Raw genomic sequence first — 20,875 nt, forward strand, 5'->3', positions numbered from 1 at the left:
TTGAGATTCCCAAAGACAAAACAATTCTATACAATACTATTCAAGTGGTTTTAACATCTCAGTCATTTTTTATTTTCCTTGCAGATAATCTTTTGGATAGATGTTTATTCAGTGAAGGAAGGTAAGGAGGACGGAGAGACAGAAGGATTATAATGGTTGGAAAGGAGCAACTAAAGGTTGTTTTGATTATACTTCTAAAGAGCTTGCCAGCAAGTTTAATAAATATTTGAGTTCACTTAAATCTGTTAAAGCAGAAAATGTAAAGCTATCTCCATTACTGAAGACATGAAATGACAACAGTGAATCTGTGTTTTCGTAGTGACACTTGTACTGAAATCACCAAGAATGAGAGCGCCTTGCACATCACAGATTTTCAAATATTTGCTGAATTGAAAGGAAAAAAAAACATTCATGACCATTATTATTCCCCCCCAAAGTACCCTATATAAAAGAGAATAACCTTCAAGTTGTGGAATGTAAATCTTTTATTAAAACAGTTGTCTTTCCACAGTAGTAAAGCTTTGGCATGTACAGTATAAAAAATAATCGCCAACCATAATTATACCGAATTCTTCTTATCAACTGCCTACTAAGTGTCTTCAATACAATTTTTTCCATATAAAAATACTGGGAAAATTGATAAATAATAGGTAAGAGAAAAATATTTCTAGGCAATCACTAGAATCTTTTGGAAAAAGTGAGTACTGTGGATATTTAAAATATCACAGTAATAGGGACATGCCGATCCTACAGTATTGTGGGCCAGACAGTTAAGTGAAAGCAGAAGTGTTTGGGGAACTTTCCTACGGAAAATTTTGGTAACATCATTTCAATACGTTTTGCATCTTGGTTGGCTGCATATGCTTCCCTATTGATCTCAAACCAAATCACAAGCTAGAATCGTTTCACTTAAAATACTGAGCGGTATTGAATACTTGGAAGCAGAACAGGCAACGTACTGCCCTCATTTATGAGAAAAGTCTCAAAACACTCCCAGGGTGATGCTTGGAGAAGCTGTGAGTTGAGCAGAAGCTGGAGAACTTACTCCAGAGCAAAAGGCTTAAGAAAGAAACAAACACTCTAGATTGGGTCTGCTAACATCACTCCAGTAGGAAGGACCTTGGCAGAGAGACATGCTTGTTCCTTCGGGTTGGAAATATTACTCTCTGGAATCATCTCTGTCAGCCTGTACATCTAAAGGCATGAAGCACTCAATTGGGCAATTGACATTCTGTTAAAAGGAAAGAAGAAAAAAATTAGTGGCAAATACTGTAAAGTGTACAGAAAAAAAGGTGGGGGGGGGGTTGGTGGGATTTCTATGACAACCGCTTATAGATAGGATAATATTTCTTTCTAGCTTCAAGAACCTAGCAATATACTGGGCAACAGAAGATGTTCAAGAGTTTTATAAATTATAACTTAAATTATGTTATAGATACAGTATTCTACTTGTCATTTATTAGATTATTTTTTAAAATAAAAAATGTGGTTCAATAAGAAGAAAGGTACCTGCAGAAAGACTCTCTACTATGTAGCTAATTGCATTCAGGGTAGAGACACTCACGGTGCAAATGCACTTACAGTGTTTGTTCTCTGATGGTATCTCTGCGAATACTGGTTGTAGGAGTGGCCGGTGGAGCCTTCAGAACCAGGTTCAGCCCCTGGTCTACGGCAGTTGTCACAGCGCCAGCCCTGAGAGAAGAGATGCTCAGTCAAATGAGGTTTATGATAACTGGAGGACATCATCATTTAGTGCTTGAGTTAAAGAAGAATCTCAGCTCTTACGCAAAATATAAGCAGTTAATCACTAAGGAAGCTTTGATGATGATTTCATGCATTTATAACTCTTAGAATACACTTTGGCTTATTACTGTATCTTGTACCTACCTCTGTCTAATCATGCTTATCCTTTCTCTTGAAATTCAAACCCCATCCATCTGCTAAGGCTCATTTCAGTCCCTACTTCCTCAATAGATGATAGAAGGGGTTTTCATAGAAACCTAGAGCTTTTTTTTTTTTTTTTTAAGATGACCAGTAAGGGGATCTTAACCCTTGACTTGGTGTTGTCAGCACCACGCTCAACCAGTGATAACTGGCCATCCCTATATTGGATCCGAACCGGGGGCCTTGGTGTTCTTAGCACCACAGTCTCCTGAGTGAGCCACGGGCCGGCTCTGAAACCTAGAGCTTTTAAAAGTGACTTGAGATCAAATGGGCAAACAGCCTCATTTTATGGGGAAGGAAACAGAGACCCAGAGGAGAGAAGTAACTTGCTCAGAGGGAGTGCGGAAGTCACACAGTGGACCACTGGAGGAGTTGTGGCTGCCACCGAAGAGATGGAGTGACTCCTGGCATGCTCTCTCTACTTCATCACATGGCACTCCATTTAAACTTTCCTAACTGGTGACTCAGTAGCCGTTCATCTGGCCAGAGATGGAACGGGAGGACCCAGCTGGGCCAGTGAGGCTCCTCCCTGAGATTTTTGCTGGAAATGGGAGGAAACGTGTTCCCTCTCTCGATTGCTCTTAAGCTTGGAAAAGGTAAAGCTGGAACTGATGGAAGTCATCCGTGTCACCATCAGCAGGGAGCCTACTGGAGAACAAAGCCTGTACAGGACAGGCATGCAGAGAGCAAGAGACTCCAGATGCCACTGCTGGAGCAGACCCTGCGACTTTTCCATCATGTGAGCCATTTTTGCTTAACTTAACTCAAATTGAACTTTTCTCTTACAACCAAAGCCAACTCTAAGTAATACAGTCACTTTCTTTCTTATATTATCATTTTAATATTTTAGACATATTTAAGAGCATATTCCCCATACTCCCTAACACAGTACCAGTAAATACCCACTCACGGAATCAATGAATCTTGCTTTCACATAAAAATGTAATAGTTCCCACTTCTGTCTTAAGTGTTTCATTACTTTATGGAATAGGTGTCACACATGAAAGGTTTCTGTGCATAAATAATAAGATGCTGAAGTGAGAACAAAATCTACTTCACAACAAATTCACTCTCCATCACACATTTTCATACCAAGATGACTGATCAGTGATCACAGTCTTTATAAGTGTTAATGAGAGAGTGAGAGAGAGATTGATGTCACAGCTTCTCCCCCATTAGGATGGGGAGCACCTCCCTCCCCACATAACCACGAGGGGTGTAAGGAGATCAGAGTAGTTTCCATGGGCTGTCCCTGGTCCTCAGGTGGGGCAGAGACAGGTCCCTGAAGACCCTTCCCTGCTGCCAGATTAATCTTTCAGAAGACCTTTTTCCACCATGCTCCTTCTCATCTTGGGAACCCGGAATTGGTTAATGCCAAACGCATCGACCCTGTGGAGGGGAGCATGTTCCTCATGTATCAGAATCTGGGGGACAAGTGGGGATGGTTTGTCTGCATTGAAAACAAAGGACTGTTGTGTTCCATTATTTTTCTTTGAGTTATTTTATTTTTGTCGTTGTCATTTGTTTGTTTGTTTTGGTGGCTGGCCAGTAAGGGGATCTGAATTCTTGACCTGATGTTAACAGCACCAGTTCCAAGTGAGCTAAATGGCCAATCCCAGAGTTATTTTATTTTATTTAAAATGAGTCATTTCATTTTGGAATTTCAAATTATATTAGAGGATGGCACAGCATTTTTTGTTGTGTTGGAGTAGGGCACATATTAGAAGTGGTTGAGAAGTACTGGCTTAAATAATGGACTTCTGAGGCCTTCTAGAATCCACTTCATCCCATCTGGGGTTCTAACCATTAGATACCAGGCAGAGGGTGGGCTCACTGGAGCCCACCCGGGCCAGCTCCCTCCTATCCCAGGGTGTGTGCTTACTGACTCTCTGCTTCCTCCCCTCTTCAGCCAAATCTTAGCCATCCTAAACCCCAGCCAGTTTACACTTCTCTTACTTGCCAATCCAGCCTATCTGAAACTGTATTTGTCATCCCCAGTCAGAACCTTAGTTAGGTTGACTTTGCTTGCAATGTAGCCTAATTCAATGTCACCAACTCTATTATTAAGTGCCAGGACCATTTCTCATTCTCTATCTGTCCCATATTAGCACAGTGCTAGACCTATAACAAAGATCTATTTTTAGTTTGAGAGAGGGTACAAAGCAGTGACGTTTCCTAGATCCAAGGTCTTATTCAAAATATTTAACTACAGTGCCTCAGGGCATCTCTGCACAGCATGGAGCTGGAGGTCTAGCCCTACACAGCATTCAGTTGCTTAGGGACAGCCTGAGAACAGCAGGCGTGGGGGAGAGTGGTGGTGGGGTGGCTGCCCAGGAAGTAAGATAAAGGTCTTACATCAGCCGCTACCAGCCTGCAGGAAACGAGGTACTGAACCCTTCACAAGGGGCACCACAGACCTGCGTGCACAGCTCAGCAATGCAGAAGCCCCGCTTTATCTTATCTACATTGTGGGGAGCTGGTCTTACCCGCTGGCCTCCGAAGCATGTGCAAGAGCAAATAGCACCAAGATATTCCTTCTGCCACTGTTCTCCTACGTGGTACGTCTTCCCATCATCGTAACACGTTGCCTCATCTACAGTCAGGCACAAGTCAGAAGCACGCGTAAGACAGAGGACAATAACACACACTTGGACTTGATATAGGGGTGGGTTCCACTTCTGTCCTAAATTTGTATCATCATAGCCCAAATCCCACACATTTGTATCAATCATTCACAAGAGAGATACTGCTGTACAGATCTTAGGGCAGCATTTCCAGAAACTAAATCTAATACACTGGAAAGGGTCCAATGGGAAGACGGAGATCGTATTTTGAAAGTCGAATCTACAGACCAATAAAACTTTCTTGTAACATTTACTGCAGGTAATGGTCAAAATACTCAGGTTGGAAAAGTGCCGAAGTGCCCTGTAATAACACTAAATCATGACTTATTTCTGAAGCTTGTCTCCACTTTCCCAAATCAAAAGATTAACAAACCCACTGTTCACTCCTCAAGGAGACCTGAAATCTCCAATCATTTCTGCGAATGAGAGTTATAGCCAAGTAATGAAAGCGCGAGTGCTTAATAAGGCTCTAAAAATGATCTGTGATGACTTACGAGGATCACACTTGAATTCTCCTTTTCCGTTCCCAAGACATGTGCAGCTCATCATCTGGCCATTTTCTCCCTGGCGATCCCACTTCTCTCCAATCTTGTAGTTCACACCATTGTCATGGCACCATTCTGCAGGGTGCAGAAAATCGCAGGCAGAGTTATTTGTGTGTTCTGACTCACAAGACGGTGAGTACACTGGGACTTGTCACAGAATCTTAAAAGCCACATACCTGGAAGGCATGGCAACAAGAGTTAAAGATCATGCTCCCCACGACAAACCATTTTTCTGGTTAGATTTTCAAATATTATTTTTACCATTTTGCATTTTCTAGGACATTTTAAAATCCAATTTATTCTGCCACAATCATGTCATAAGAATAGTGAGAATTCAAATGAATTTAAAATAGCTTAAAACTGTGGAAAATGAAAAGATTGGAGTAGTCCTTTAGGAAAAGAAAAATCACTTTTGGGTTGGCAGAGACCCTAGATACAAAGCAGTTCAATTAACCATAAAACAAAGATCAGCTGGTTTCTACATGCCACCACCTGTTTGTGTAAATGAGAAGGATAAAAGAATAAACCTGGATGACAAAACAAAACAAAATGATAAATCAATGGTTATTATCCCTACAAATAAAAGACTCGTTTTGAGGAATATCCAAAAGACACAGTTACCTGTTTTTAACTACTATATATTTAACTACTAACGCAAAACACACTTCAGACATTTATGTAACAATGCACTACCTCTTCCATTTCATCAACAATTCAGCCTTCCTTAAGGTGTAAGAAAAGGTATTAGACAATTACAACATCTAGGCAAAGGATATGTAAGTTGAGCTCCAGAATCTCATAAATGAACTTATAGGTCTGCTCCCAAAATTGTGCCTAACTTACATAGGTGATAAATAAATATACAAACTTAAAAGCAGTTCAGTTCCAGAAGCCAAAAGCCACCTATTTGAGGCCAAATGTTAAAATTTGCAACTCCTGAACAGTATTATGGTGTTTCCACTGCTCTGCCTTTCTATTTTCAGATTGTCGGGCACAGAAGACTACAGTGAAAGCACTGGTTGGTTTTTTTAAATTTGTCTGAACTAAACCATTTCATGTATACGAGTTAAGTAAAATACTTTGAAAATCTTTTAAAACATCTGTTCTATTTTACTTCCACAGAATGATTCCCGTATATGTCCACAGAAAGCTTGTTTATAAGGCATAACGGTTAATATCTATAAAAATAAACCAATTGTCAATAATAATCACATCTCCTAAAAACAAAGAATAAATAAAAGGTTTATAAATTATAATACTAAATCTCAAGGCATAATAGATCATTCCTAGGCTAATTTTAATTTTAAAAAAATTTGAAAAATTAAAATCCCTTCATAATTTAAAAATCAAATATTTTTCAATTGAAGTTTATTCTTAATAATTGATAAATGGATTATCTGTACACTTTCCTTTATATTTTTAGTAATGTTCAAGCTGTCTAGATTGTGTGTGTGTGTGTGTGATATTTGTGTGTATTACAATATGTGTATGTTTGGTTTGTGGTGAAAGAGACATTGTTGGGCCGACCCCGTGGCTCACTCGGGTGAGTGCGGCGCTGGGAGCGCAGCGGTGCTGGGAGTGCCGAGGCCGTGGGTTCGGATCCTATATAGGGATGGCTGGTGCACTCACTGGCTGAGCGCAGTGTGGACGACACCACACCAAGGGTTACGATCCCCTTACCGGTCACAAAAAAAAAAAAAAAAAAAAAGAGAGACATTGTTTGTTAGTGTAAATGTTCACCTCTGACCTCATTCAACACTATAGATTAAAACAGATTTAAGGTTTCTCTGTGTCCCTGATACTCTTAATTAGACCTGGCTCCAATGAGTTTGACTTTATTGATTAGTTTTAACAGAAAATTTAAAAAATCATATCACCACCACAAACTTATTTTGAATTAATAGTTGTATTGGCATACAACCCTTGAAATGGAGCAATATTGAACAAGTAAAATTTCCCATCATTCTTCTATGATGCAAAATGTTACTTTGAGTCAAACAATATCCCCTTGTTTGCTTCATGTTTGGAAGAGCCAGTGTCTGCCAAACATGCTTACTTGGCACATTAGTGCAAATGCATGGAACTGAAGGAGATGGATGGACAAGTGGATGGACAAAGCAAGCTACTCACTAGATGAATCACATCTGAAATGGCCACTGCCAAAGCCTAAGCACTGGCACGAGAGTTTAAAGCCAGATTCAGACAATCGCTCCCACTCCTCTCCAACGGCGTAATGTGCAACCGTGTAGGGGTCAAAGCACGAGTCATCCGTAGGTTGGTTCAGGCCTTCATTGACTATGAGGAAAAGGAGGAAAGAGCAAAAAAGGACATCTTATTGTTGGTTCGGGACCATAAGAAGAAAACTGAACCATTGTATACAATGACTTCATCTAACACAAAAATTCCAGTAGCACTAAGAGGCAGCCATCTGTTCTATCAATGCATCAGCTGTTCTAATAAATGATACTTACACTTAGCCAGTGGACACTTGCCACAGGCATCTTAAAAGGAACTGATCTTTTTTTTTTTGCCATAAGTTCCAAGAAAATGATCATTTCTGGTAAATCTACTTCATAGAACATGAAACAGATCTCAAGGCAGTTTAAGCTAGTTAAGAACTTTGGTAGGATCAAAGACTGGTGTATACTTCTCCATCAGTACCTGAGTGAACTTGAGCTAGTTATTGAACATCTCTCTGCCTCACTTTCCTCATCTGCAATACAGGGATAAGAATAAAAATCTCTCTACCTCCTCAGGGTCTTGCGAAGACTACAAGAGGTCATGAATTCAAAGCACTGGCCCTTTGCCAACACTTAGAAAGTCCTTGCTAAATAAAGAATTATTATTAAAGGCTATCTTTTTCTTATAATGCAAAAGTCTTAGAATTTTAACATAACATTAAAATGTTATATTCACTTTTATTATTGCATTTTTTTGCATAGTAGCGCAGAAAGCCTAGACTCTGCAGATTGTAATGGTAAGACTGCTTTACTTTATCAATATAATCACCTGTTCCAAATAATAGGAAGTGATGGGATATAGATGATTTAGGAATAAGTACCGATGTCCCTTCATATTACATAAGATCTTGTGCCTTTATGTTTTGGAAAAGCTTATTTTAAAATAATCTATGCAAACACATCATGCCTCAATTTATTCTCTAAGAATTAAATAAACTTACTGTGACTTTAAATCCACTGTGTATATTTCATTTTATAGTGCAAGAATCAAAAACTCAAGGGCTGGCTGATTATCTCAGTTGGAAGAGTATGGGGCTGACAACACCAAGGTCAATGGTTTAGGTCCCCATACTGGCCAGCCACCAAAAAAAAAAAAAAGATAACCTAAATGAAATAGATATTTGGAGAACCTAATATTTCTAAAGGCATCACCCTGGAAGAAAATAGATTTTGGAGAACTAGGAAATCTGAAATGTCTCAAAACCAGGAAGACCTGGCTTGAATGTAGAATATTGCTTCTCAGAATAAGGAGTTGGGAAGAAAAATGGAAGGAGCTTAAACTGTCCCTGGAGGTTTCACAACTCTAAAAACAGCCAGGAGTAGAAATTCCACCCTTACTAAAGTTATAGAGATGAAATCTTTTTTAAGAAATGACATAGAAAAGCACAAAGATGTTTGTGCTCTTGAAAATTCCTTTCACATGGAATTCTACTAGTAAAACCATGACAGGTAAAAGATAAGCATTATTGCCTATATGTAATAATCCCCCACCTAGTCAAATACTCAACTGCTTAATTCACAGGAATTTATACATGTAAAATATCACACTCTTCTATCAGATGAGGAAGGAGGCTGATTTTAAGTAACTGGATCTAGAAATAAAGACTGTCACTTGGCAGAGACAGAATTTAGCACTCCCTGCTGATGTAGAATAGAGAACCTTCTAGCTGAAAGATTAAGGATTCACGGCTTTGATTATTCTATTCCCTATCTCATGTTCCTTGGTGAATAAATCTTCAGCTGCTGCAAATTGAAAAGCCAGGTGGCATAGTATTGGTTTAAAAGAATTTTCCAGGTGCTGCAAAAGTGAATCAATGATCATTTAACCTTTATTGAGGTTTTGCACCTGTATAATCAGAAAAAAATATCTTTGGAAATAAGGGAGCTATTTGGACAGAAATGTGCTATATTGGTATCAGGAACAAAAACGAGCTGTCCCTAATGTCTGCAGAGGGGGAATTTCCTTTACAGGTAATCAGTTTTGGTACTTAATCCCTCCAGAGGAAAGCAGCATGGTGAGATGGAAAACATCTGGGAAAAGATATTGGGAAACATGTGCCCTATTATCAACTCAGATACTCACTAGGAAGGACTAAAATTTGAAGTCCCTCCCAGGCCTATCATCATATCACTATTTGAGAGTTTGTCAATTATGTATACATTTTGCAAAGACACTAGGATACTATAGGGGGAAAATAACTGATTTAACATTGCTCATTTACTTCAAGTAGATGTGCAGCATTATTTCTTAAAGTTAAAAAGCAACAGCAACAAAGGAACAGTCAATAGAAAAAGCTATCTCTGGCACAGTCCAGAGGGGAGCCTGTGCCTGAATAACACACGTGTTCACATACCAGAGCTGCCCACGGTAACAACCTCCTCCCGAACCTTGTGCCTCTCCTGGTCTTTCAGTGCCTCCACTATGATGTTGTAGGTGGCCCCTCGGGTGAGGCCTGTCAGAGTGGCACTGGTAGAAGTTCCAGGAACTCGGAACTGCAATTATTGGGACATCCAAAGTGGAAGAGAAAGCATTACAGTGAGGAAGAGACATGGTATCCCCAGTTCTCTTATCAATAACTCTCACCATTTAAACAAAGCAAAGGGAGACGAGGGAGGTTGTCGGGATATCAACCAGCCAAGGAGGAAAATGGAATAAGGGTGAGGGGCCATGATATCTGCCAGATTTTCCTGCTAAAAATCTACCTATGTGCTCCATAGTTACCAGGCGCCCTCCACAACACTAGAGATGGCCTAACCCTTCATCCCGCTGCAGACACAGGTCTATGTGGGCCCACTGGGACCCCTGGCCGTGTCCCCATCCCATAAAACATGGATACTGCACTATATGGGGGGAAATAGTCATGCTGGGCAAGGTGGCCTCTGACCCCCATACGGAGTCCTTAAAACACTTTGGCAAATGCTCAAACTCATGTGTCTAAGCTCATAAATTTCCCACAGCATAGTCAGTTTTTAAAATTCTGCAATGCTCAGCAAAAAAAATAAAGCTGGAGGCATAACACTACCTGACTTTCAGCTATACTACAAAGCTATAATAACCAAAACAGTATGGTACTGGCATAAAAACAGACACACTGACCAATGGAATAGAATAGAGAATCCAGAAATCAACCCACACACTTACTGCCATCTGATCTTTGACAAAGGCACCAAGCCTATTCATTGGGGAAGGGACTGCCTCTTCAGCAAGTGGTGCTGGGATAACTGGATATCGATATGCAGGAGAATGAAACTAGATCCATACCTCTCACCGTATACTAAAATCAACTCAAAATGGATTAAGGATTTAAATATACACCCTGAGACAATAAAACTTCTTAAAGAAAACATAGGGGAAACACTTCAGGAAATAGGACTGGGCACAGACTTCATGAATACGACCCCAAAAGCACGGGCAACCAAAGGAAAAATAAACAAATGGGATTATATCAAAATAAAAAGCTTCTGCACAGCAAAAGAAACAATTAAAAGAGTTAAAAGACAACCAACAGAGTGGGAGAAAATATTTGCAAAATATACATCTGACAAAGGATTAATATCCAGAATATATAAGGAACTCAAACAACTTTACAAGAAGAAAACAAGCAACCCAATTAAAAAATGGGCAAAAGAGCTAAGTAGGCATTTCTCTAAGGAAGATATACAAATGGCCAACAGACATATGAAAAAATGCTCAACATCACTCAGCATCCGGGAAATGCAAATCAAAACCACATTGAGATACCATCTAACCCCAGTTAGGATGGCTAAAATCCAAAAGACTATGAACGATAAATGCTGGCGAGGCTGCGGAGAAAAAGGAACTCTCATACATTGTTGGTGGGATTGCAAAATGGTGCAGCCTCTATGGAAAATGGTATGGAGGTTCCTTAAACAATTGCACATAGATCTACCATACGACCCAGCCATCCCACTGTTGGGAATATACCCAGAGGAATGGAAATCATCAAGTCGAAGGTATACCTGTTCCCCAATGTTCATCGCAGCACTCTTTACAATAGCCAAGAGTTGGAACCAGCCCAAATGCCCATCATCAGATGAGTGGATACGGAAAATGTGGTACATCTACACAATGGAATACTACTCAGCTATAAAAACAAATGAAATACTGCCATTTGCAACAACATGGATGGACCTCGAGAGAATTATATTAAGTGAAACAAGTCAGGCACAGAAAGAGAAATACCACATGTTCTCACTTATTGGAGGGAGCTAAAAATTAATATATAAATTCACACACACATACACACATACACACACAAACCGGGGGGGGGGGGAAGAAGATATAACAACCACAATTATTTGAAGTTGATACAACAAACAAACAGAAAGGACATGGTTGGGGGGGAGAGGGGGAGGGAGAAGGGAGGGAGGTTTTGGTGATGGGGAGCATTAATCAGCTACAATGTATATCGACAAAATAAAATTTAAAAAATAAAATAAAAAAATTAAAAAATTAAAAAAAATTTTTTAAAAAAATTAATTAAAAAAAAAAAAAAAATAAAATAAAATAAAATAAAATTCTGTCATTTTATAAAAATAAGAACACAATAAAAATTGATACCCACAAGACAAATTCAATAACAGAAGTTTTAGTTGGAGAATCAATCACTTTTAACAGCTGCTATACACAGCTTCCCCTAAGTTCTTTTTCTTTAGACATATTATAGATAATGGGCTTCTTCGAGGACAAACTGTAAGGATGATGTTTTAGGCTTTTCACACAAATGTAAATTCAGGTAGAATATTTTTTCTTCCCTAGGATCATCTGTTTATCTCACAAAGAAACCTCAGATGTGTGAGGATGATAGTCATGACCTCTCTCTCTACGAAATAAAAGCAAATGACACTCTCCGGTACATCCTCCAAAGTAGAGCCATATTGAGATTTAAAAACAAAACCAAAAAATCAGGGCTTAAATATGCTGTCTTTCTAAGAGGTCCTAGAAGTGTAGCCACTTTACATCAGAGCGCTGGCCACTTCAGTTACCCAACTTGCTCCTTTCTGCACCACCCAGCCAGAAGTAAAACATACATATGTATTAATTACCTGTAAGGGTTCTTCATCGATGCCAACGGGATGACATGAAATGATGTACTCAGAACTTTCCTGGTATGGGGTCCAAGAGATGGTTGTCTGAGAGAGCGCTTCTTGTCCTGTAGAGGCATTTGGATTGAGTCCCGGAACGTGAGGGTAGAGATGATGGTCTGCGTCTCCCCTGGGGACGTGACCCATGTGGATGTCCTCATCTACACTCGGCGGGTGTGGTCCTGGCCTATGCCTTACAGGGGTGGCCATTGTGGGTGGTGTGGTCCGCCTAAAACCATGCTCCTCAAAGATCGTTTGTTGCCCAACACTGGGCTGCTGACCGGAAGTGCCAGGAAGCTGAATACCGTTGCCAGTGTCATACCCTGGGTTGGTGATGAAAGGGGTCTTTTGAACTGTAGAGGGAACATCCAAGATCTCTGGTCCGTGGAGATTGGGGTGTGGAAGGGTTACCAGTTGGGGAAGCTCATCTAGCCAAGAGAGATTAGAGCCGAAAAAGCAAAGCGCGTGAAGCTCCAGGAAGCAGCAGCGGTCATCGTTATCGATTCAGGCAACGACTGTTTACCATTCTATCAAAGCCCCTGGAAAATGAGCAGCTCCCAGCTCACAAAACACTTTTTTTTTCCCCAGAAAGAAATCTTTATGATTTTTCTCAAAGGTTTCTTTATAGTTTAGAAAGAAAAAAGTGTTAGTATGAATTTCTCATACATACAAAGCTTTGAACTGCTGAGCCCCACAGAAGCTGCTGCAGCTCAAATGAAGCCTAATGGAACTGAAATGCGCAGCCTTTTTTGCTTTTTCAAAAAATTCGAGAAGCAAGTCGTGGGAACTAAAATCCACACTAATCAGGTTGGTATCTGAAGTATGAAAAACACAGGTTTGTCTCAACAGCTTTTCCATGGTTTGAAATTGTCAATATAGATTAAAAAAAAGAAAAAGTTCATATTTATTTTTAATATTTTTCTATCACCATGAATACAGCATTTTCTTCAAATTAAGCTGCAACTAGATGAAAAAGGAAGGCATTATTTAGTTCTAAGTTTCAGAAACCATGTTACAAATAAAGTAAAATGGGAAGGATTTCTCTCCCTCTTTTAAAAAAAAAACATTTAAAAATTCAACAGAAAGTATAGAAGAACAGCAGTGCTAGCACCTTGGTTTTACATCTTAATACCTGCTTTAAAATTTTTAGAATGACGGCTGGCCCGTTAGCTCACTTGGTTAGAGCATGGTGTTGGTAACACCATAGGTCAAGGGTTTGGATCCCCGTAGCAGCCAGCTACCAAAAAAACCCCCCAAAAAAACCTTTCTCTAGCATGAATAACAAAGGCATTATATTGACTGGTTATAGTAAAGAAAAACAAAACAAAACAAACAAAACGAACTCTGCAGAGCATGTTAGATCATTCCTGCTGTCGAAGGGCACGATACATAAGCTATGCTGTTAGAAAAAAAAGAATTCCATGAGAAATGCATCAAAACATAGAGAACATTTTCACACTGCAAAAGAGATCATTTGTTGTTAGTTTTGCCTTAACTTTCTCCTTGTTTCCGGGAAGGTGCTCTTTACCTGTCGCTTTCCTCCCGATCAGAGGCTCACTCTTCTGGTTGTTCTTCAGGGCAATGACGTAGATTGTGTACTCGGTTCCTGGTTCCAGGCCTGACGGGAGAACAGAACCATCCCAGTATGTCAGCGGGCTCAGCTAGTCAAGTGGAAGTCGGTCTCAGCAGCAGAGGCTGCTGGGAGCAAGCTTCCTCTCTCCAACTGGCTGTTGGCCTCTTGAAAGGTAGCATTTACTTCACTTTTCTCCTATAAACACCCAAATACTCTGTGTGTGGAGGCCACTTTGCAAGTTAATTATCTTACTATCAAATCTGACACTTGAATGAGCACTTTCATGCTAATTCCTCTGGAGTATTCTTTCAACATGTGGTCTTACTTGCCTTTTTGAATTCAAGAAAATCTATCAGCATGTATACCACCAGTAGTATATAAATTTGGCCGAGATCATTGCAGATTATATCTGTGAATCTACTTAGGCCTAATAACCAGGCAGTTCTCAATGGCAGATCAATGAAAAGTTAGACTAAAGGTAAGCGCTGGACAGGACAGAGTGTAACTAATCTTTGTGTGGTCCCCGTAGGAGGTAACCTGTTCAACTCCTCCCATATCTGATTCTATTTTCCTATCCTCAAAATTTGTAAAAAAGTAGTATCTCCTTCTGGTATCTGTAGGTTCAATAGGGATTTTTAAGTCCAGATATAACCCTGCATCAGTTTAAATATTTAATCTCTTGGACAAACAATACCAGAGACCTTTCCCAATGAGGCGGACGGACAACTCTTATCCCCCATTCCAGGCACTCTTTCCAAAGTGGGTGGTTGGGATCCCTCTGCCCATTCTGTGAATCTGGATACTGAGGGCAATGGCAGGTGGCACTCTGGTAAGTCCCACAAGAACACCAGATCTACAGGGAGCTGCGTGTAACGACGGGATTACAATTAGCTAGTTTGCTTTGAAAAATATCTTTTCCTAGGACTGAACTGTCAGGTATTTGGCAAACTTACCACAAAAAAAAAAAGTCTAGTTATGCCATTATGACAGTACTGAAATTGCATTTTCATGAACTCATGCCTTTTGAGATGTATTGAGCTCTACGGCTTCTACACAGAGAATGCCTTTTGAAGTTATCAGAAACAGGACTTTTCATTCTTATGAAACAGCATCAAAGACACAGTTGGAGTTTGCTAAGGATTTTGTGTGTCCTAGGGAGGAAGGAGGAAATCACAGCATGAAAGCAGCCATACCAGTAATAGTAGCCTCTGTGACACCAGGACGGGGCCGAGGAACCACTTCTCTGGGAGGGGATCCGGGCTTCTCATACTTGATGATATAGCCAGTAATCTTGGCACGGGGCGGCTGCCATGATACCAGGAAGGAGTTGGGTGTGGTAGCCAGGAAGCGCAGGTTAGATGGTGCGTCGATGGCTAAAAGAAAACAAAATTCTGTCTCTAAGAAAATGAGTAACCAAAAGAATGACTCCCACATTTTTTTTACAAGCCCTTTAAACAGACTCGAAAGAATCTGAGAATTCTGTAAACTGTAAACATGATTCAGTGGAATCTATAATACAAAAATATCAGCCTCACATTTGTTTCTTCAGTTCACGTGACTGATTACATATGTCAGTGGCATTTCCTTAGTAGAAAATATATTTACCCGTGGAGGCTTCGATGACCACGGGGGAGCTCCGGGCATTGTCATTCAGGGTATACAGGTGGATCTTGTAGTCAGTGCCTGGTTGTAAACCTGGGATTTGAGAAGAGATGATTTTTACCTGTTTTTGCTTTACTAGGAGACTTTTCAAGCTCATCTGCAATTTGCTTGGTTTAGGTACCATCTCATATTTAGGTGGTCCACATTTGAATAATAAAATAGAGCACAGTATGGATGTCAACTGTTAATAAGAAACATCTCAAAAGCAAACAACTGATGCAGACAAGGACACTGGCTACAGTCAATTTTAAAATACAAAACTTGGTTGAAGAATGAAGGGCCACCTGTTGAGGGAGTTTTCTCTTTAGGATAATCAGATGGTCACTGGTTGGTACTGGAATCAGAATTTTCGTGCTCAAAAAGATCTAAATTGACCCAGATATTGAGCATTCTCAAATTACAACTTTGACCTTTATTAAGTACTGTCTGCTGTTATAAATTTAATTGTGCTATTTTTTAATCTAGCTATATTAATGCTAAGAATGAAACATCACCATTTCATTTCTTTTTGTTTTAAGCATTATGTTTCAATTTTTTTTAAATGAGAAAGGGCACAGCGATGACAGATCAAATTTAATGACAGACAAAATCAGGCATACAGAGGACAAAACTATTTCTGATCATGATATGAAAATAACTTTTTCAAACTGGACTGTCATGAAACATTGAAAATAAATTTAATCAGTGTAAGTTGTAGAATAACTTATAAGCCAGTTTACATTGTAGGTGTCAGTTAACAAGTGTGGTCGGTGCAGTGAGTTTCCTGACCTGTGATGGTGTAGCTTCTGATATCTGGACTGATGATTCTCTGAATTGGACTCTGGCCACTGGTTGGAATGGCATCGACTTGGAAGCCAGTGATGGTCTCGGTCTTGGTTCGCCAGCTAATGGTGATGGTGGTCTCAGTAGCATCTGTCACACGGGCCCTTCTTGGAGGGCTGACGTCTGCACAGGATCAGAGCTAGAGATTAGTGCCTGGTTGGCTCATACATGTAAGGTTTTGGTATTTTAAAATGTTTCCTTATTATACACCAATACATCCATTTCAGAAAATGCGTAACTAATAATGTGCAGATTATCTCTCTCGGCATTCAGAGAGAAAGGTCAACAGTAACTAGAAAATATGAAAATGCTCACCTCTCATGCCTTTTCTTTTGAAAAACTGAAAACCTTTTGACTCATAGATGCTACCAGTGGTTCCTAGGGCTGGCTTTATAGTATCTATAAATACCGCAGTAAGTGTAAAATTATTAATTTACTGTAATGTAAAAATATATGTGATAAGAGTTATAATAGCATGGCCAGCTAGGAAGTGTGTGTGTGTATATATATACACACACACACGCATGTGTATACACACACACACACACACACATATATGTATTTATATGTGGCTAGTATTATTGCTAGTATTTTGTCATTTTTATAGGACTTCCTATCTTTTCTCTTAACAGGTGTGCCTATTTTGCAGATGATAAAACTTTGACACTTTATGTGACTTCTGAAAGAGCATACAGCAAGTTATTCATATATCAGACAACTAGAACTGGCCCCAATTTGGCCTAATACTTATTGCACTGTTAAGATACAACAGAAGCCAGTGTGTGTGCTTCCCATACTTAACTCTATGAAAACAAATTCTAACAAGTAGCACATAAACTAGATGTTAATCTTGGTTCATAATATCAACATTATAACATTATGAAGTGATTCTATTCTATGTGTGAATAGGCCAGTTTCTGGAAGGGCATAAAAGGTAATAGAAGTATGTCAAAAAGATAGGTGATCTAATCAATTTCCAAATTGGGAATCATTTCACTGTTAACTTAGAGATCTAAAAAATCATCTACCATTCTCTAATTTTTGTTTATGCAAAAGGTTTGTCAATACTAAGACATTTGATTACTTACTTTCCAGAGTAGTAACGACTCCCTGAGCTGGTCTGCTTGTCAAAGTGTCCTTAAGAGCATAGACACTCACTTCATACTTGGTGGCCACCTAGAAATAAGGGCACAGTAAGATTTAGCAGTGTCATTGTCTGAAGCCCAGGGAGTTGGACTACACTTTTAGACAAAAACAATGATTATAAAAGAAATAAATAAATAAACTTGTAAAGCCTACAACACTGTAAATTTCTAGATTAATTTCATTTCTACACTAAAGATAATCAACAACATATTTAAACTAAATGAATTTAAAAATGCTCTTAGAGGTTAAGCCCGAGTAAGCCATAACTTACTCTAAGCTGATAAAAAAATGAGGAAAATGAGTAGTAGCCTGTTTTTCTCCTTTATGATCTGACAGGTGCAAATCGTGAATTTTTCGGACCACGGAGAGGCAAAGCGTATGTTCTATTCTGTCTCTGAACCCTCGTTCTGTAGTTTTCTCTGGAATTGGCCATATGTTAAGATGCACATCAATTCCCTAGATTCCTACTTGGTTTTCTGTATGCATCTCTAAAAGGATTTGAAAATGTTTTAATGAGGGTAGGGTCAAGTTGGGTTGGTTCAAATGGGAAAATATTCCTTGCCAAGGTAACTGAGCTCAGAAAATACATCACTTAAAGTGGATTTATGCCTTCAGCCTATGGTTGAATAAACTGTAACCAACCCCCCCCTGCCAGACACACACAACCTTTTAAAGCAGAATACATCTAAAAGAGCTGCATAAAATCCAAAGCTATTTATAAAATTCTGTCCAGTAGTCATCTGGGAAAGCTTAGGAATTCTATCAATGTAAAATTACAATAAAATTATTTGATGGCAGAAGAAAAGAATGCCATTAGATTTATTATGACATTATGTTTTCACCACCTTATAAACTGTGTAAGAGATGACCTACTTATTTATTCTAATGAAAGAAGGTCACTTCTTACCATGAGTCCTGATACAACCACAGAAGAGCTGTCAGGAGCAAGGTTGATCTCTTTCATTGGTCCAGTCTTCTCCTTGGGGGTCACCCGCACTCGATATCCAGTGAGCTGAACATTTGGTGCTGTCCACTGGGCACTTAGGCTCGTTGGTGTAACCTGAGTGAACTTCAGGTTGGTTGGTGCAGGAATGGCTGTCGGGATGGTCATTGGTTAGAGGTTATCTCATAGGAAATAGGGAAAAGGGGAAATAAAAGTGAATTCCAAGTAGAACGGATTGTTCTTGTTGGGTTAGGTGGGTTCCTTGGTCAAGGAAAGGTTCGATAGAATAAAGTATAAGAAGGGATGCAAAATGAAGACAGTGTTGGCTGAAAAATGTGTTGTGTATCCACCAGTTCTCAGAATCACTGGAAACACTTGGGTAAATGCCAGAACTCTAAAAGACTTCAGGTTTTAGAAGCGGTTTTTTGTTTTCCCTTAAAAAACAAAAAAATCGAATTGGGTTATTGGCCATTAGGATTGATTTTCCATTTGTATGAAAAGATGAGCCCTTTTTTTTATATAAATTTTATTTTTCTATATAAATAGCCCCTTTTCTATATAAATTATCTTTGTTTGGAAAACCATTTCACACAGTATTCCATCCAAAAAAAAAGATAGAATTATGTTTTTATTGTCTCTTTATTTGGACCCTATGGCAGATATCACTGCTAAATTTGAAGTATTCTCTGTGGTGCGGCATAAGAAGAAAATTGGCTTACAACAGAAGCAGAAAAGAGAAGCAAAGAGCAATAATACAGAGTGTCACCTCTCGGGTTTATGCTGTCACTAGGACACGTCTTTAACATTCCACTCTGCTTCAAAAATAAAGCACAAGAGGATAAAGGATTGTGGAATGCATTTGCCCCACCAACTGTTTCCTATGTGTGTGAATCACAATCATTTAAGCAAATTACACCAGCACATGATATCTAACCAGGGAAGAAAGGTCTTACCCAAGTGTTCTCAGAATCGTGCTGCTATGAAATGCTCAGTTTGGGTTCCTTTTTTAGAGTAAGCTCTTTGATGTGCCAAACTTCTTTTCTTTATGCATAGTGAGGGTAACCACAGGGAGTCACAGCTTAGGAAATAATCCACAATTTTAGTACTATCTTTAAACGTCTTGCTTTATGGTCTTTTTTATATGCCAACTTATTCCAAAATGTCCTTTGATGGGACTTGTTTACCTAAATATCACCTGAAATTTATTGTTCATTACCATTCCTCTTTAAAAAAAATTAGGGGGGGGTCTTTTTTTAATCCCCTGACACGGGAATCAAGAGCCCAATAAAGCCTAATTGACTTTAGCAGGGCGTAAAGCCGCTGTTCCCATGGGCACCAGGGTGGTGCAGTTAACAATATACCTGTGGACTGGGTTCCAACCAGGGGCAGGCTCTCCATATCATCGTGCAAGGCAACCACACTGACTGTGTACTCAGAACCCGGCCTGAGGCCTTGCAGCTCTGCAGTGTCTTCTTCACCATCAGGTGCAGGGAATAGCTCATGGATTCCATCCTCAGGGCTTGAGTAGGTCACCCTGTACCTGGAAACTTGCCCCTGTGGGCTTTCCCAAGCAATTTTGATGGAATCGACATCCACATCAGTGAATGCCAGTCCTTTAGGGCGATCAATGTCTGTTAGGCAAATTAATGGTAAGAGGTTATGTGAAAAGCAAGTTGTGAAATAAGCATTTTTATAACATGCAAAGCAGTTTTGCAGGTACTATTTTCTTTGATAAATTAAATTCCAATTAACACACTATTAACTGGAAAATTATTAGGCGCTTGCTTAAATTTTTAAGGTCTAGAAAATATTTAATGTTGCATCACTTATGAAAACATAGGTGTAGGTAAGATGCATAGGCACCCTGCAAAATGTCCCCACAATGGGGAATTATTTATATTAATTTAAAGATATTCTACCAAGATTTTTTTTTTCTTTTTTTGCAATGTGATGTTAGTCTCTTAGACCTGGATTTTCTATATCTTGGAAGTAGTAAAGTTGATTTTCAATGTTAGACTCATGTTGTTATACTCTTTCTTCAACTCTCCCTTTTCCCTCTCTATTATATATATTAAATGCTGGTCCAGCCACAGTCCTCTGAATGCTTCAAACATAACAGCTACATGAGGCAGACTTTAATCAACTTTACCATCCAGTCATAGAAAAGACAGTCCTTGCAAATATTTTGTAGATTTGCTATAGGCAAATAAGATTTTGCTGAGGCCATTTGAGCAAAAGGAATTCAAAGCACGGCAACTGACTACGGTAGT

At 39.3% G+C, this 20,875-nt stretch overlaps 1 protein-coding gene across 6 annotated transcripts in view; it reads right to left on the reverse strand.

Annotated features, from left to right (window-relative positions):
• Positions 1-434: 434 nt before the first annotated feature.
• Positions 435-20,875, reverse strand: part of FN1 (fibronectin 1) — a 66,349-nt gene continuing 45,908 nt past the window's right edge. The window contains exons 32-45 of one of the 6 annotated variants that reach the window (XM_063112646.1): positions 19,967-20,236; positions 18,570-18,757; positions 17,605-17,692; positions 16,463-16,639; positions 15,638-15,727; positions 15,226-15,405; positions 13,988-14,077; positions 12,421-12,527; positions 9,708-9,846; positions 7,244-7,408; positions 5,063-5,188; positions 4,431-4,537; positions 1,582-1,692; positions 435-1,231 (exon numbers count right to left, since the gene is read on the reverse strand). In XM_063112646.1, coding sequence (XP_062968716.1) covers positions 1,160-1,231; positions 1,582-1,692; positions 4,431-4,537; positions 5,063-5,188; positions 7,244-7,408; positions 9,708-9,846; positions 12,421-12,527; positions 13,988-14,077; positions 15,226-15,405; positions 15,638-15,727; positions 16,463-16,639; positions 17,605-17,692; positions 18,570-18,757; positions 19,967-20,236 — 1,910 coding nt within the window. In that variant the 3' untranslated portion in view covers positions 435-1,159. Of the gene's footprint in view, positions 1,232-1,581; positions 1,693-4,430; positions 4,538-5,062; positions 5,189-7,243; positions 7,409-9,707; positions 9,847-12,420; positions 12,888-13,987; positions 14,078-15,225; positions 15,406-15,637; positions 15,728-16,462; positions 16,640-17,604; positions 17,693-18,569; positions 18,758-19,966; positions 20,237-20,875 lie in introns of all 6 variants that reach the window. The other 5 variants (XM_063112626.1, XM_063112619.1, XM_063112634.1 and 2 more) reach the window with 5 other exon arrangements.

Source organism: Cynocephalus volans, chromosome 1, assembly GCF_027409185.1.
Source record: "Cynocephalus volans isolate mCynVol1 chromosome 1, mCynVol1.pri, whole genome shotgun sequence".
Taxonomy (NCBI): domain Eukaryota; kingdom Metazoa; phylum Chordata; class Mammalia; order Dermoptera; family Cynocephalidae; genus Cynocephalus; species Cynocephalus volans.